The 17,059-nt window shown below is 38.0% G+C and overlaps 1 protein-coding gene across 4 annotated transcripts in view; it reads right to left on the bottom strand.

Moving 5' to 3' along the window:
* The window catches only part of CARMIL1 (capping protein regulator and myosin 1 linker 1), a 395,350-nt gene extending 394,508 nt beyond the window's left edge, over positions 1-842 (bottom strand). For 3 of the 4 annotated variants that reach the window (XM_007487849.3, XM_007487850.3, XM_056823526.1), the window contains exon 1: positions 43-839. In XM_007487849.3, coding sequence (XP_007487911.1) covers positions 43-82 — 40 coding nt within the window. In that variant the 5' untranslated portion in view covers positions 83-839. Of the gene's footprint in view, positions 1-42 lie in introns of all 4 variants that reach the window. The other variant, XM_001366559.5, reaches the window with a different exon arrangement.
* Between the last annotated feature and the right edge of the window lie 16,217 nt (positions 843-17,059).

The raw sequence follows: 17,059 nt of genomic DNA, 5'->3' as shown, positions 1-17,059 counted from the left end.
AGGAAATGGAGAAATACAACAAATAAACAACGTGAATCTTACCTATCAACTCTTTGGGCACCTCTGAGCTCTCTTCAGTCATTGTTGCCCTTTACGGAGGAGTATAAAGCTGGTTCACTATAATTTATTATTCCCCACCCTCTCCTGAGCACCTAAAAATATTTTTTCTTTAAAGAAACAGATGCGGCTCGAGAATGGAGCAGGGAGGAGGCAGGGAAGGAGGAAGAATTTTTTTTAATTGCTGCCCTCCCCCCACCAAAAAAAAAAAGGAGTTGCAAATAGGAGATGACTATGTAGCTGCTACATGACGACTCGGCTTCAGTTACTGGCGGAGGCTGGACAGGGAATACGGGTGAAACAGCCCGCCGGGAGCCGGGGAAGAGGCGGTTCGGACCTCCCGCAGCAGCCGCCTCCACCTCCGCTGCTGCTGTTGCTGCTGCTGCTGCTGCTGTTGCTGTTGCTGTTGCTGCTGCTGCTGCTGCTGTTGCTGCTGCTGCTGCTGCTATAGCCGCTGCCGCTGCCGCTGCCGCAGCCGCTGCTGCTGCTCCTCCTTACTCCCTTTACTAGCTCCCTCCGCTCCAGCCTTCTCCCTCCCGCTGGGGCTCCCGCTTCCCTCCAGTCCTTAGCTGCTCTCGCCTCCCTCCTTCCTGCTCCAGACACCTACTGGCCTTAGGTGAAAGCGGAAGGCGTGGGGAGGGGGGCGGGGGAGAGAAGTCCGGGAGGGGAGGAGAAGGGAGGGGAGGAGAAGAGAGGCGGGGAAGAGGAATAGGATTTCCTCGCTTTCAATCCGTGGCTCCCCGCCCCGCCGGGAACTGCTGGGCGCACGCAAACCCGGCCCTCCTTCTCCTTCTCCTCCTCCTTTCTCCTCTCCTCCTCCTTCTCCACCTCCTCTAGTTACTCCTCACCTCGCGAGAGTCAGCCTCCCAGAATGGACCCACGCTCAGGCCTCCTGCCGCCCGCCTCCCATAACCTGTCCGGTGTATCCACACACCACGCTGGAGGCATGAAGGAACTTGGGCCGCCAGTCCTTGCTACCGCCCAAACCACAAATTCCCAGAGTCTGGAGACAGGAACCTGGGGGCCATCTGCTGGCTACAGAGAGAGGAGATGGGGAGGCCTGGGCTTCTGCGGGTGCTAGGAATAGCTTCTTTACGTGAGGATTTCTCCTGTTTTCCTCCTTTTCTATACTAAGTGAGAAATGGAAGGTGGTGGAGGGCAGCACCAGTTTGACTATCATACTGTTTTGCAAAGAGACAAGTCTCCTTTCCAGGAGCAGATTAACAAACGCCCCCACCCCCTTACATGTTGTTATTTCATCTGCAGTATTTATTTTCCATCTTCATGTGAGCACAAGCTAAGCAAAACCTGGAAACACAAACCATATGGCGAGGAATGACTCTGCGCCTCCTCCAGCCCCATACATTTCCAAGCATGTGTTTGCCAGACATTTGAAATACCCATCATTTAAATTGTAAAAGCAGCTTGAGAGAAGCCCAGGCAACAGTTGCCACCTCCTTCTATTCTGTTCTCCCATCCCCCTACTTACCCTAGAATCTGAGATTTCTAGTTAGGAGAGATTTAGAGGTCCTGAAGTTCAACCCCGTCATTTTACAAATGAGGAAGCTAAGGTTGAGAGAAGCCCTCATCCTACTTGAATTTTGGAAATTGTACAAAGCAGTCACTCAGAGGCATTATTACTGGAGGATGATCAGGAGAATTTGAAGAACCATAGATATTGTGGGCCTCAAATTATGCCTATTTACTCCAGACTAGGAAAGCAAACATTTTCCCAAAGAGAAGTGATTTACAGTAGAGAAAGGAAGAAAAGAAGAGAGGGAAAACTGAAGCTTTGGAGGTGTCATTTGAAACAAACCTCTGAGAACACTGAACATTTCACACTGCTGCTCAAATCCTTTAATGGAAGCCTTCTGCCCACATGATCAAATCTGAAACACCTGACCCTGGCATTCCAGGCCCTCTCAAATCTAACTCATTCTAATTTTTACAGTCTTAAAATTAGAAAAAATCTAATCTAAGCAAGAATCCTGTCTACAAGGTACCTGAGAAATGGTTGTCTAGGTTTTTTTTAATTTTTCCTGAAGACTTCCTATAAGAAGAAATCTACAATCTACTGAGGCAGTCCATTCATTCCATTTTTTAATAGCTCTCATTGTTAGAAAATTTTTGCTTATATTATGGTTGTCTTTCTCCACAGTTTTCACCCACTGCTTAGTTCTACCTTCTAGGGTCAGGCCAAGCAGAACAAGTCTCATCCCTATGATAGCCATTTCAAATACTTGAAGCTGGCTATCATGTCCCCACCTAAGTATTCTCTTCTCCAGTATAAACAGCCTCAGTTCCTATAACTATCCTTATAAAGCATGATCTTGTGGCCCCTTAGTAACTTGATTGCCTTCCACTCAACACCCTTCAGCTCTTTTTTAGCCATTTCTCCCATTATTCCTCTAAAACTTTTGGCTTGAGACATTTGGGTCTTGCCTTTAGAACATACCAGTAGATTTTCACTTTTCCTGCTCTTTGAATTTATGAACCTAGGAAATTTCTAATTTAAAAATGCCAACTAAAAGAATGAGTGGCTTACTTTTATAGCAAGCTTTTTCCTTACATTAGTCTCCTGACCAAAATGCTCTCTATTCTGGTCTTTTCTTTCCTCATTTTATTTAAATCCTTAGGAGCCCAAATGAAGACAGAATTCATCCACCAAGCCTTCCCAGGCCAAAAGACAATCTCTATATCCTTTGAATTTATTATCTGTACTAGCTACATGGGGCAAAGAGTCAGTATGGTAATAACATGGATCTTGGAATCAGGAGAAAAGTCTCTTACTACCATACTACTCTGGAGCACATCACTTAAAAGCAAAGGTTAAGTCATTAAAGTTATCAACTTGTAATAACCATGATAATACTACTAATGCTGCTATGAAATTGGGTTGTGTCAAATGTCTAGGAACAAAACTTTCCCTCAAAAGAAATATAAAACATTCCTGAACTTAAGAGAAAATACACTCTGATATCATGAAATTCAAGACTTGGAATCTAGAGTCTTGGGTTCAAATTCTGACTGTGAACCTAACTAAATCATCTTACCTTATTAAGCCTTGGTTTCCTCAGTTTCCTCATTTGTAAAATGGTCACAATAACAATAAACAAAGTTGATGTAAGGAAAGCACTTTGTAAATTTCAAACTATTCTATGAGTGTAATAGTGTAAGGTAGATCAAATGTTATTCTTAGAAATAAGAAGATGGATTCAAATCCTCTCAAACACTAGCTCTGTGGCCCTCATCAAGTCACTACTCTGAGCCAGTTTCCTGTGTATATACTGTGTGTATAGTAGGACTTCTTTTTATCCACCAATACATTCTAAGACCCTTTGAGTAAAATGGCATAATAGTCAATCCATTATTAAACAAGTATTTCTTATGCAGAACATACTATGGCACTTTACAGCTATTCTTAGACTTGTCAGAGCTAGCAGTATTGTATTTCAGATGGACTATCCATTGTAATCTTGTACTTTGGATTATTATTATTAATAACTAAATAATATTAACAAAACAAGAGAAGCACTGATCTGACTTGGACACCAATTGTTACAAGTGAGAACTCCAGGCAAAGATGGATGGGAGAACTGTTTGGCATAAAACAATGTCATGACTTACCCGAGAGTAAAAATGAGCATGATTGGGTAAATTGTTCTAAGACTTTATGCCTCTTTGGAAAAATAGTGGAATTTAGCTTGAAATTAAAATTTTTTATTCTATGTCTTTTTCCGTCTTCATTTTTTTCTGTTGTCAATTGCATATACCTATACTCATGTGCATGTTGAGTTCTCATAAAATAAGGTCGTACTGTAAAAGAGTATAATAAGACACTAACTGGGTGAACCTGGGCAAGTCACTTAATCCTGCATGTCTGTTTCCTCCTCTATAAAATAAGCTAGAAAAATAAATGGCAAACAACTCCAATATCTTTGCCAATGACCCCAAAATGGAGTCACAAAGAGTAGTACACAAGTGAAACAACTTGACAACAACAAATAATACTAATACTAAGTTGTGAAGAAAGCATTTGGACACCTCACAATTCTATATGAATATAAATTATTACCCCCTAACTCCAAACTGATGATCCTATTAATCAAGTACTTGCCAGTGACATTTCCTGTATATTTTTCATGTTTTCATTTAACAGAGTTGTGATTAGGGGTTGGATTTGAAGTCCAAAAACCTCAGTTCAAGTTCTGCCTCCGACACAGGATGTGTGAACTAATCATGTCCAATTCACTTAATGTGTCCATACCCTGAGCAGCTTTCTTAGACCATAAAGAGCTATTCTCTCCATGGTGGTGGGAGTTGGGTCAAGGAAGCACAATGTGTGAGGGTTGGGGAGTACTGGAAACAGATGAAATCACAGATCTAGACCAAATTTTAAAAATCAGCATTTAATTTTTTTTCTGTGCTCCAGCCTTATCTTCCCATCCAGATCATAAACCACTTGAGGAGAGGTATCCTGCCTTCATAGACCCCACAGTGCCCTGAACAATTTGATGGGTGAGCATTAAATGTTTGCATGATTGATTTGAATGCTTGGTGATCTCTTAAACATCTATTCCCTAGGTTGGCATTTTTTAACTGAAAATGTCCTTGATACCATAAATATCTCTTTCCTGCTATTAAGTAGAAATTAACATCTCAAAACAGTCCTTTAATTCTACTGTTTGTGTGTTGTTGGTTGGGGGGGGGGAGTACGGGGTTAAAGAGTTTTTCTGGCACATACCAATGAAGTTTTAGAAACATAGCCCTGAAGGTTCCAAACCATGTGGGAACTCAAGAAAATAAGGACAAAAGATTTTCTTGTAAGCACCAGGGGGTGGAAGGAATAAAGGGAATACTGTCGAATAGCCCTGGAAAACTGTGCACCCTGGCTTCTATGAACGGAAGCTGGGATTTCAATGAAAGACTCTTTTTCACTGCAGCAGAATCCTGATTGGCTGCTCCACATCCTAAAGGGGTGGCTATGTCTATGGATCTCATCTCTCAAAACACGGAAAATGAGTGACTGATTGGGAGATCAAAGCCATTTATTTCTTAGGTGCAAGCCTCAAATATGTTTCAGAATGGCAAGAGCATAACTCCAAGGACCGCAGTTATTTAAGTGGTGGAGCACAACAAGCAATGAATTTTTCCGGCACAGGAGATTTATGGCAACAGCTTACAAGATGCAGTGAATTCTCTGAAATCTGCCCTTGTGGACCAAAGTCTGCCTACTTTCCTTCCTAACTCTTCAACCTATCCCTACCCTAATCTGGCATCTCCCTTATTTTCAAGTTTATTGATATAGGTTTCCAGCTAAGAAAAAGGCACATTATAAACTGGAATATGATTGTAACGTTTCAGCTCTGAGTCTATATGAGCAAGGAATTGTTTGTGGTAAAGTGTGTATATCCTGACAGCATGGTATTTAACAAGAAATTGAACAGAAAAGGAATACCGTTTACCCATGAATCTATTTTTAAGTTTTAACGCAAAAATTGGAGCAGTAATAATAAATTATAATCATTGTTCATGACATTTTCACAGCACTTTGTCTACAAAGGACTTTTTTCACAACAATCCTAAAAGGTGTATTATTATCATCATTTCCCTTTCCAGGTGAGGAAACTGGCACTCTGAGAAATTTACTGAGTCATCAAAGGTTACATGGCTGTGTCAGAGCTGACACATTGTCAGGCTAAGATTCAAACTGAGGTCTCTCCTAACTGCAAATCCAAATTTCTTTCTATTATAACATCAATAACTCATCAATAACTGTGCAATAGAATTATTAGAAATGACTTTGGCTATAACAAACTTTATTTGGTTATAAACATATGTGCATAAATATATGTGTTGACATATATTTATATGTGTCATGACAAATAAATTATTTTTAAGTAATCTGTATTTGTTAAATGTTTTGCTAAATAGATTTAATTCAACCAGCACAATTAAATTTACTAAATAATATGGTACTAGATAGCATGATGCTATTGTGGGAAATGAAAAGAAAAAACTGTAAGGTTTAAAAAATACCTAAAGACTTTCCCCACCATGAATTTTATAGTTTACCTGCTTTAGTCAAGAATGGTTTCAAATTATAAAATGTTGGGAAATGTATTGGGTGTGGTAGAAAGAATATTGGGTTTGGAGCCAAAGGAAATTCAAATCTTTTATTTTATGCACATTATCTATGTGCTATTGAGCAAGTCATTTAATTTCCCAAGGCCTCAGTTTCCTCATACTAAGGAAAACCCAACACCAAAATTAGAGGATTGGACTAGATGACCTCTGAGGTCCCTTAATCAATGTGAGTGTTTACATCTCCAAAATCAGGGACAAAAAATTATTTCTAGACTTAAGAAAGTGTTGAAGAAAATCCTTTAAAGGCGTATTAGGGGGACAGCTGAGTAGCTCAGGGGATTGAGAGCTGAGCCTAGAAACAGAATGTCCTGAGTTTAAATCTAGCCTCAAAAACATTTCCTAGCTATGTGAACCTGGGCAAGTCCCTTTGCCCATTGTCTAGCCCTTACCATACTTTTTTCTTAGAACCAATACCCTGTATTGATTCTGAGATGGAACATAAGCATTTAAAAAAAAAAGGCATATTAAACTTAAAAGTGTGTACATTTTCTGCCAAGAGAGCCAATTATCAAACATTTCCCAGTACTACCCTTGGTTCTAGAGGTAACCTTGAGAGATTACAATTGTTCTTCTAATACTATTGCTCAGAAGACCTTGTCAATGTGCTCCCCATTGGTTATCCAGGCAGAATTCATTAGCATTTAGTTAGAAATGTTCATTAAGGTAGAATAAAAAATGGTTGATAGAAAATATTCCTCCCAAAGCTACATATTCTCCTACAAATACATACAAAGTCCAGTTTAGAAAATACCTAATTGGATGAAAAACCTTTTCTTCTTTCAGAAAGTCCTTATAAAGTTCTCTTTAGGCACATACTTCTTTGCTGGGCTCCCAGGATTGAGACTCTTTTAGAGAAATGAAGGGTTTTTTTTTTTTGCTTCCCCCATAAATCATGATCCCTAAAGCTGTTTCTTACTTCACTGTTTTAATTTTTTCCTTCTCATCTCCTTGCATGAGGCATTATTTGTTATTGTGCCATGATTCTGCCATGGTCAACAGGTGTTAGCAGAAAAAAGTATAACCCACCATCTGGGCTCACTTCCCTTATTTTCTCTTTCCCCCTTCTTGCCTTCTAGGAGTCTGCCTAATCACTCCTGAAGCATGATTCCCCAAACAGTTGTTAGAATGCTCCTACTGGAATATTCCTGATAGACACACAACCAGAACTAAATGTGTAGCCACTCACCAGCTAATAAATACTGCTTTAATTTTCAGGTCTTTGCTCTACCAAAAGAGAACTACTATAAATATGTAAATTTATATGGGCTCTTTTCCTTTTCCATCTTTGTGGACGTAGGCTCAATGTGCTGTTGCTGAGTCAAAATTGTCATCCAGAATGGCAAGACCAATTCACAGCTCCACCAGTAGCCCACTAATATGCTTGTTTTTCTATAGCCCCTCCAACATTTACCATTTTTCCTTTTTTGTCAATGCTGCTAATGTAGTGGGTGTGAGATAACCTGGTACTCTCCATTGTTCTCTGCTGGAGATAATCCTTCCTTTCCAGTTCAATGCTATCTATAAGCTGCCTCTATGAAAACTCTTTGCCAAAACAGAGAATGTGGACCTATAGTCACATCCACTTTTCTACATGCTTACTCCCTCCCCTGAACAGAGTGCATAGACTACTTCCCTCCCTTAACCCCCCCACTGTCTGGGGTAAGGCTGGGGAGGCATTCTGTCTGGGGTAGGGCAGAGCACAACACATGGTCTCTAAAAGGTTTGCCATCACTGGCCTACAGTAACTCCTCCACCTTGATAAAGCATTAAAGGAGAACATTAGTGAACAAATGGGACAGGGGCTTTTAAAGGAGAATAAGAATTAACAACCAGAAGGTGCTACATAGTGACAGAGTAGTACAAGAGAACTACATGTTGCAAGGGCTGCCCCACATAGCATGGGGGTGTAGTGATGGCTCAAAGGGAGGCAGAGCAAAAATCTCTAATCTTTTCTTCCTGTACCCAGCCCTACTCTCCCTCCTGATCTCTAGTACTCTCTGTGTTGACTATCTCCAATAGGGTGTCCTATAGGAATCTCAAACTTTTTTTTAATCACTTATTTAGGGGCAGCTAGATGACTCAGTGGATTGAGAACCAGGCCTAGAGATAGGAAGTCCTGGGTTCAAATCTGGCATCAGACACTTCCTGGCTATGTAAAACTGGGCAGGTCACTTAACCCCCATTACCTAACCCTTACTACAGTCCTACCTAGGAACCACTATTCAGCATTGATTCTAAGGTGGTAAGGGTGTTTAAAAAATCATTTATTGGTTTTTAACATTTTTAAACATTTTTAGTTCCAAATTCTGCCCCTCTCTTCAGCTTATTGCCCACCCATTGAAAAAGCCAGCAACATAATATTTATAAATGTGAAGTCATGAAAAATATTTCCATATTATTCATATTACAAAAAAAAACAAGAAAAATATAGAAAGTTTAAAAAATGTATGCTTCATTCTGGTCTCAGAATTTATCAGTTCTCTCTTTGGAGATGAATAACATTTTTCATGAATCCTTTGAAATTATCTTGGATCATTGTATTTTTTAGTGTACCTATAGATAACACAAACTTAATCATTCCAAATAGAATTCATTATCTTCCTCACCAAAACCATCCCTCTAACATACCCTACCTCTTTTTGATTATCTCTTTATGTATTGTATCTTGCTAAGAAAATGTAAACTCCTTGAGAGTAGGGAATGTTTTGTGCTTTATATTTTTATCCCCAAATCCTTTGTATTTACTAGGTGCTTTAAAATTCTTGTTGAATTTGGATGAGAATGTGAAGATACATCATAAAGTTGAGTATAGTTGGACATACTTCACCTGTCATGTTGATACTATTATGTTGAATATATATATAACTCTTACCTTCTGCCTTAGAATTGATACAGAGTATTGTTTCTAAGGCAGAAGAATACTAAGGGCTAGGCCTGTGGTGGTGAACCTATGACACTGGTAGGGAACCTATGGTACATGTGCCTCAATGGGCACACAGAGCCCTCTCTATGAGCACACCCACCATCACCCCGCACTGTGTGTGACTAGAAAGCCGGAGGGTCTTGGACCAAGATGCTCCCCTCCCCCTCTCCACCACTCCTAAGGATATTTTTTTCACTTCACACCCCCTCTGCCCAGCAGCCCAATGGGAGCACTTCCTCCTTCCCCTGCCTGGGGTAAGGTGGGTGGCTCACATGTGGCAGAGCTGGAGTGGAGCAGAGCATTAGGGCTACTCTCCTTCCCCTCTCCATGCACAGAACATAGCCCAGCAGCCCAATGGGGATACTTTCTCCCTCCCCTGTCTGGGGTAATGGTGGGGGTGACAGCACTGGATCTTAAGGTGGGGGCAGGAAACAGAGGGGGCAAGGTCTCTGCAAGGTTCGCCATCATATGGCTAAACAGTTGGGATTAAGTGACTTACCCAGGCTTAAACAGCTAGGAAGTATCTGAGGTCACATTTGAACCCAGGCCCTCTTATCTCCAAGTCTGGTACTCTAACCATTGAGCCCCCTAGTTTTCCCATAGTGAGTCTATTCTTATAACTCTGCTGAGGACTTTCGTGAATTGTTTGTATGATACTAGTTTTAAAATCTTCCATGACTTTTATAGGAATCATACACATATATGTGTACATATAAGTATGTGTGTATATGTACATGTAATTCTATATGTATGTGTGTATGTACATGTATAGACATAGATTTGTATGTGTATATCTATATTTATATATGTTCAATGTCTTCAGTACATTGAATTTTGACTTCTAATTTTTGTAGTAGTTTCTACATGGTATGCTCCCATGCCTGTAGTCATCTACTAGTAACAAGAATAACTCACTCAAGGTTTATAAAATGCTTTACATACATTATCTCAGTTGATCTTCATAACAATCCTATGGGATAAGGGCTATTGTTTTCATCATTTTACTCATGAAGAAAATGAGACTTTAAGATGAGAAGTGATGAGTGCATGGAGTAAAGTCTGAGATGGGATCTGAAACTGGGTCTTCCCTACTTGGTCCCTACTGCATCACGTTTTCTCTCTACTACTAGCTTTTGTCTAAGTATCGATCCTCCATAGATGAATGAATGCCACTGTGTGAAGGGTTCTATGCTGTTTCAGTCTTTTGGCCTCTGATGTAGCACTTTGTTTCACAAAACCTTTCATGGAAAGTACAATGGATTCTCTCACCCAAGGATGTTTTATTTCTAGCTACAAAAAAAAAAAAATAATAACATTGTTTTCATTTGTCTTTATTATTTTTATTATGGCAGCTTAATGTTTGTGTTTATTATATTTATATTTTTAATTAACTTATTATTTCTTTTTTATTATAGTTTGGATGTTTTTTAGTCATCTTGGCTGTGCCTATTGAACAAAATCAATCAGAAAGGAAAACCAAATCACTGCTTTTCAGTTTAACTCCAGGTACCGCCAGAAATTCATTTGCAGCCTCTATGCCTGTCATTAATGAAAACATTTAATAATTCTGGTTGATGATCCTATCCAAATCCTATCCAAATATCCTCTGCATTGCTGGAGAGAGGAGAGAAGTGGCCAACAAGGTGTGAAAAAAAGACCATCTCTCCCTATGGAAATTGTTTACTAGATAATTATGATGAAAAATAATGGCTATTTATAATAATAAGTGAGGCAGCTAGACAGTTCAATGGATAGAGTACCGGGTCTGGAGTCAAAAAGATCTGGTTTCAAATTCAGTCTCAGACATTTACTAGCTGTGTGACCCTAGACAAGTCACTTAACCTCTGTTTGCCTTGAAGGCAGCTAGTTGGCTCAATGGATGGAGCACTGGAACTAGAGTCAGGAAGTTGTTATTGTTCAGATTTTTTTAGTCCTATCTGACTCTTCATATCTGCATTTGGAGTTTTCTTGGCAGAGATACTGGAATGCTATGCTATTTCCTTCTCCAGTTCATTTTACAGGTGAGCAACTAAGGCAAACAAGGCCAAGTGACTTGACTACAGTGACCCATTGAGGAAGTATCTGTGGCCAGATTTGAACCCAATAATATGAGACTTTTCAATTCAAGGCATAGTCCTAGAGTCAAGAAGACCTGAGTTCAAATGTGACCCTAGACACTTATTAATTATGTGACCCTAAGAAAGTCATTTAACCTCTGGTTGCTTTAAACCACTGGAGAACAAAAGGGCAAACTACTCCAATATCTTCTCCAATAAAACACCATGGACAGCACTGGCTTGCTATGTATGGTTCATGGGATCAAGAAGAGTCATGAATCAGATACTACTAAACAACAAAATAATAATAATTACAAATAATACATAAGTATGAAAATATAATAATATAAGAACAAACACAATGTACAAAGTAGAATTATCTCATGTTACTCTCATAACAAGTGAGTTTTGAGTGCTGCAAAGAAGATATTATTAGCCCTATTTTTCTGAGGAGGAAATAGTGTTTTATAAAGGTTAAGTAACTTAAGCAAGGCCACATGACTAAAAGTAGTAAAAGAAGAATTTAGAATTTTAGGATCTGTAATAGAAGGTGGAAATCGGAGATTTATAATAAGGGGAAAGGGTGATAAAGAAACAATATTCTTCCCCGTTCTAAAGCTGCCTTCAGCTTTACTCTACTGGGTTCTCAGAGGATCTCTTTGGAGAGATTATGGTGGTAATCTCTATTTCTTTGGGGAGAGAAAGTCACCTCTCTCTTCCCCCCACACGCTCAGGTTTCCCTTTAAATTACTTGAATCAGTTCTTGAATCTTTTCTTAACTATAATTTATTGAAGGGAAACAAAAAGATACAGGATAGATTGATGATAAGGATTTTTGTATTCAGGAAAAGAAGGAGGGAGAAGGGGTCCCTATCTAGCTAATATCCTTCCCCCCAAAGTCAAGTAGATCAGGTTTGGTTCCCCTGACCACTTAGGGTCAGGATAATGAGGAATCTGATTCTTGTATATACAATAAGTGTCTCAAGTCAGATTTAAGGAGGTAGATGGAAACTCTTCTGGTTTGGACAGCTTATTTCCCCAGTCTTGTCCAATAGATTTATTTTCTAGTGGGTTCTGGGTCAGGAAATCCACAAGAAGATCACTGGATCAAGAAGCCCAACTGGAGCAATCTGTCTGGTCTATGGTGCCAGGCAGAAGTCTACTCCCAACTGAAGTTGAGATCAGTTTAGCTTTCTCCTCTCAAAGTTCTGAGTTCCTTTTCCTACCCATCCCCTGCTGCTGTGTAATTCTGCAACTCTCTCCTTTTTAATTTCTCTTCATGTTGTCAAGCCTTCTCTCACAGATCATAGAGCTGAAAGGAATTTTAGAGGCCCTCTAGTCCAACTTCCTAATAATATAATAGAGGAGGAAATTATGGCCCAGAGAGATTAAGTGACTTGCCATTCAGCTAGATAGTCAGTGACCAAAAAGAAGGATTTGAACCCAAGCTTTCAAATTCATAATCCAGTGTTTTTTTCTATTTTCCCACATGAATTTCCTTTAGGCCCTTTTCTAAAATTTTTCTTTGAGGACACATTAATTTAATTTATTATGTCACTGTCAGACTTATAAAAATTATTTAGATTTAGGGGTTCATTTTAGATTCTTCTCTAAATAATGGGAATTTTGCTTTAGTTGGCGCAGTATGGAGTGTCTCTTGAAAGCAGCAGGACTAAGTTTCTTTAGACTGCTGAAAAGCAGCAAGAATATTCCAGGGACCACCGTGATCACACTGCTGGGAAACATAAGGTTGGCATCCAAGTTTGAGAAAAAACAACCTTGAGAATTTCTCAGTAAGTAAATATGTTGTGACTCTTAAATGACTGTGCTTATGTTTTCTTTTGAACTAGTGGGAATCTTTTTTTCTTAGCAAACTGATTACAGAATCAAATAAGGAAAGAAAATAGCAATTCTTCATGAATGAAAGTCTTTTTTAGACTTTTTGATTAACATCTGTGTTCTCATGATCAAGCTAATATAGTTTATCTTCCTTTGAAATGTGATAATGGCATAATGGGACAAAAACTTGGTGCTTGGTGGTTTGGGATAGATGTAAGAAATGAGTTAGGTTAAAAAAAAAAACAGAAACAGGAAGCATGAGAAAATCTTTACCAAATCTCCAGTGTAGAAGCAATCTAGTTACAGGATTTTATATTAGTCATTTTCCCTTTTTCCCTTGTTCATTTTCCCATAAGCATTTTCATAAAAATGAGATTATTATTTCTTTGTAACTTATCAACTCAGACTGTTAAGTTCTTACATAAAGATGCAATCTTCCCTGGGTGGCATCCCTATCTGCTGCCTGGGAAAAGATGTTTTAGGCTACGTGCTTGCTTTTGTAACTGAACCCTTGGGACTCTACTAAAACTATGCCTATATTTCCCAGTAGGACATAAACCTCCCCACATGGATTAAAATTGTAATTCATCCCACAAGTTGTCACAGCTCTTCTTTCAGAGTTCAGATCGGAAAGTATCTACCTGCCAAGCTGGTGCCAAGTTTATCAAACCCCTCTCCTCAAAATTACCTAGTTCTCCTCCCTCTACTTTTTTGTGGGGTGAGGTAAGAGGTAAGAGAAAGGAGAATGAGTAGAACCAATAATGAAGGATCTGTATTCTTTCTAGTGATAAGTGGATTTAAATCACCCATATTAACTTCCTGGGTGAGTTATCTAAGGGATCAGGAATCTTGCAACAACTGTAACCCTTTTGTCTGAGAAACAATGAGATTAAGTCAAACTATTAACTTTCCAATAAACCTATGATTCCCTTGCTTATCTAACTCAGAATTCCATTAGCAACCCAACTGTTCCTTTGATAAAGAGAAAACTCACAAGTAATCCTCATCTCATTTTAAGAATTGCTCTGCCTAGGGAGCTGTCTGTCCAACCAAAGGAACTGTAAAGCTGATCTGTAGGAAAAGAAGTCATTTTTTAAAAACCTACCCAACTTCATTGCTATGATTCATGTGATTGCCATAAGAATTTTATAGAGCTCTTCTACACATTCTTTTTGTTCCTTCAGTTTTTTCAAACTCCATGACATTAACAACCCCTCATAAGTTGAACCATCTAATTGTATATTCTCTCTTTGGCAAATTGCCCTTTTGTCAAATGTAGTCCTGAGATTCCTTCCTTGCCTATTTGATAGGACCAATTAAAAAATCAAATGAAATGATATTTGTGAAAGTTATATGCAAATATAAGGTATTATCTAAGAGGCTACAATAATACATTGCAAAGATTATACATTGTGATCAAGCAAGATTTATATCAGGAATGCAGGAATGGTTTAATAGAAGGGAAACTATTAACATAATTGATTTAATAATAAAAAGTAATAAAAAATCATGATTATATCAATAGATGCAGTAAAAGCCTTTGATAAAATACAACACTTATTCCTTTAAAAATACTGGAAAGCTAAGGTATAAATGGTGTTTTTCTTAAAATGATATGAAGCATCTACCTAAAACCATCAGCAAGTATTATTTATAATGAAGATAAGCTAGAAGCCTTCCTAATAAGATCAAGTGTGAAACAAAGATGCCCATTATCAGTTATCTGCTCCCCTCCAGCTCTGCCACATATTATTAGAAATACTAACAATATCAATAAGAGAAGAAAAGAAATGGAAGGCATCAGAATGGGTAAAGAGGTAATAAAACTATCTCTTTTTGCAGACAATCTGATGGCCTATGTGGAAATTCCTAGAGATTCAACTAAAAAGTTAGTTGAAACTATCGATTTTAGTAAAGTAGTAAAATATATACCCACATAAATCATCAGCATTTTTATATATTACTAACAAGTCTTGCAAGAAAAGCTAGAAAGAGATCCTCCATTTAAAATGATCAAAGGTGGAGCCGGGTGGCTCAGTGGATTGAGAGCCAGGCCTAGGGATGGGACATCCTGAGTTCAAATCAGGCCTCAGATTCTTCTTAGTTTTGTGAACCTGGGCAAGTCACTTAAACCCCATTGCATAGCCCTTACCACTCTTCTACCTTGGAACCAATATAAAGTATTGATTCTAAGACAGAAGGTAAGAAGTTTTAAAAAATAAATAATTAAATTAAATTAAATAAACATAGGTAAAATAAAATGCCTGGGAGTATATTTGCCAAAACAAACCCAGGAACTACATGAACATAATTATAAACACTTTTTACATAAAGTCAGATATAAATATTTGGAGGAGTATTAATTGGTCAAGGATGGGTAGAGCCAATATAATTAAAATGACAATCTTATATAAACTATCCTGCTTATTTAATTCTATCCCAATCAGATTACCAAAAAACATCATATTGAACTAGAAAAAATAAGATTCATTTGGAAGAACAAAAGATCAAGAAGATCAAAAGAACTAATTAAAAAAGTCATAAAAGAACAAAGTGTAGGAATGCCAAATTTTAAATTGTATTATAAAGCAGTAATTATCAAAACTATCTGGTACTGGCTAAAAATTACAATGGTAGATCAGTGGAACAGAACAGACTTACAACAAATAGCAGCAAAAGATTTTAATAATCTTATATTTGACAAAAGCATAGATCCAGGCTTTGGGGACAGAAAAAAACTACAGTGGTACCTTGATAAATGAGCACCTTAATGAGGACATTTAAATCTAGAGACATTGTGACAGACTCAAATTCACAGGGCCACATAGTACTAGAGATGAAACTAAAAGTCAGACATCCTGACTACCAATCTTGTGCTTGTCTCACTATACCTTATCACCACTAAAATGCTGTAGTATATCTCCGCAATGAATGCCTAGTACAATCCTTAACAGAGTCTGTACTCAGTATGTATTATTCTCTGGGAGAAACAAAATAAAGCAATTTAAGATAAAATTTTAGAGGAAAATATGTCTGAGAAGATACATGGTATTATTGAAAGGATATTGTACTTGGAGTCAAGACGCATGGATTCTACTTTTGATTCTATCTCTTTAATCTTCATTTTGTACCAAAGTAGGAATTTTTATTTGTGTCATAGAGCCCTTTAACAATCTGGTGAAGCCTATAGTATCTGAGAAAATGTGTTTAAATGCATAAAATAAAATACAAGAGTTACAAAGGAAATAAATTATATTAGAATATAAATCTCAAGATACTTTTTTAACAGACCATAGGCTAAGAACTCAATGATCTCTGATATCCTTTTCAGATCTAAAAAATTCCAAGGAATATAAGATTAGAAGAAAAGCAGATAAAATAATTAATCAATCCAGGGGTCTGGGAAAGTGTTCAAAGATTTTAACTTACCTAAAGCACTTTACAAAAAGTAAGCCTCATTTATCTGGCATTCTTTATAAAATACCAACAATTTATTGTAATGCCCTATTATAATAGTTTTTTTTTTTAAAACACATAGGCAATATAATGGCCCCTCAGGTTTATGTAGCTCCCTCTTTTCCTGTTTGAAGAAACTTATTTTAGACAAAAATTTAATAATAAAGTCACAGTCACTGAATTGCCAGTTAGTAATTTTCCTAACATTACACATAAGTTCAATTCTCTCCCTGAATTTAAATTTATAGCTATCTATAGTTAAAACCTGATTTTATGATTGAGGCAAAATTCAGATTATCAGAATGTCTTGGCCAATCAAGAGGCAGGTTAATAGTTTTTACTGATAAACAGGCCAGAGGACAGAAGATATGCAAACAACAGATTTTCCCCCCTTAGAACCTACTCTACTCCCTGATTTAGGTAGATTCAACAGCCCGCGTTTTTCTGCTTCAGAGTGCCTATAGAGCTGACGGACCTTCATATCTCCTTTCTGTGCCATCCCACAGTCCTACTTTCTATATTTCCTTTTTCTGGTTGCCCCCTGGGCTGTTTAATTCTTTCTGAATTAGCTACAATTGTT

This window comes from Monodelphis domestica, chromosome 3 (genome assembly GCF_027887165.1).
Source record: "Monodelphis domestica isolate mMonDom1 chromosome 3, mMonDom1.pri, whole genome shotgun sequence".
Taxonomy (NCBI): Eukaryota; Metazoa; Chordata; class Mammalia; order Didelphimorphia; family Didelphidae; genus Monodelphis; species Monodelphis domestica.
The sequence above is the reverse complement of the archived record's forward strand: the minus strand, read 5'-3'. Positions and strand labels throughout refer to the sequence as shown.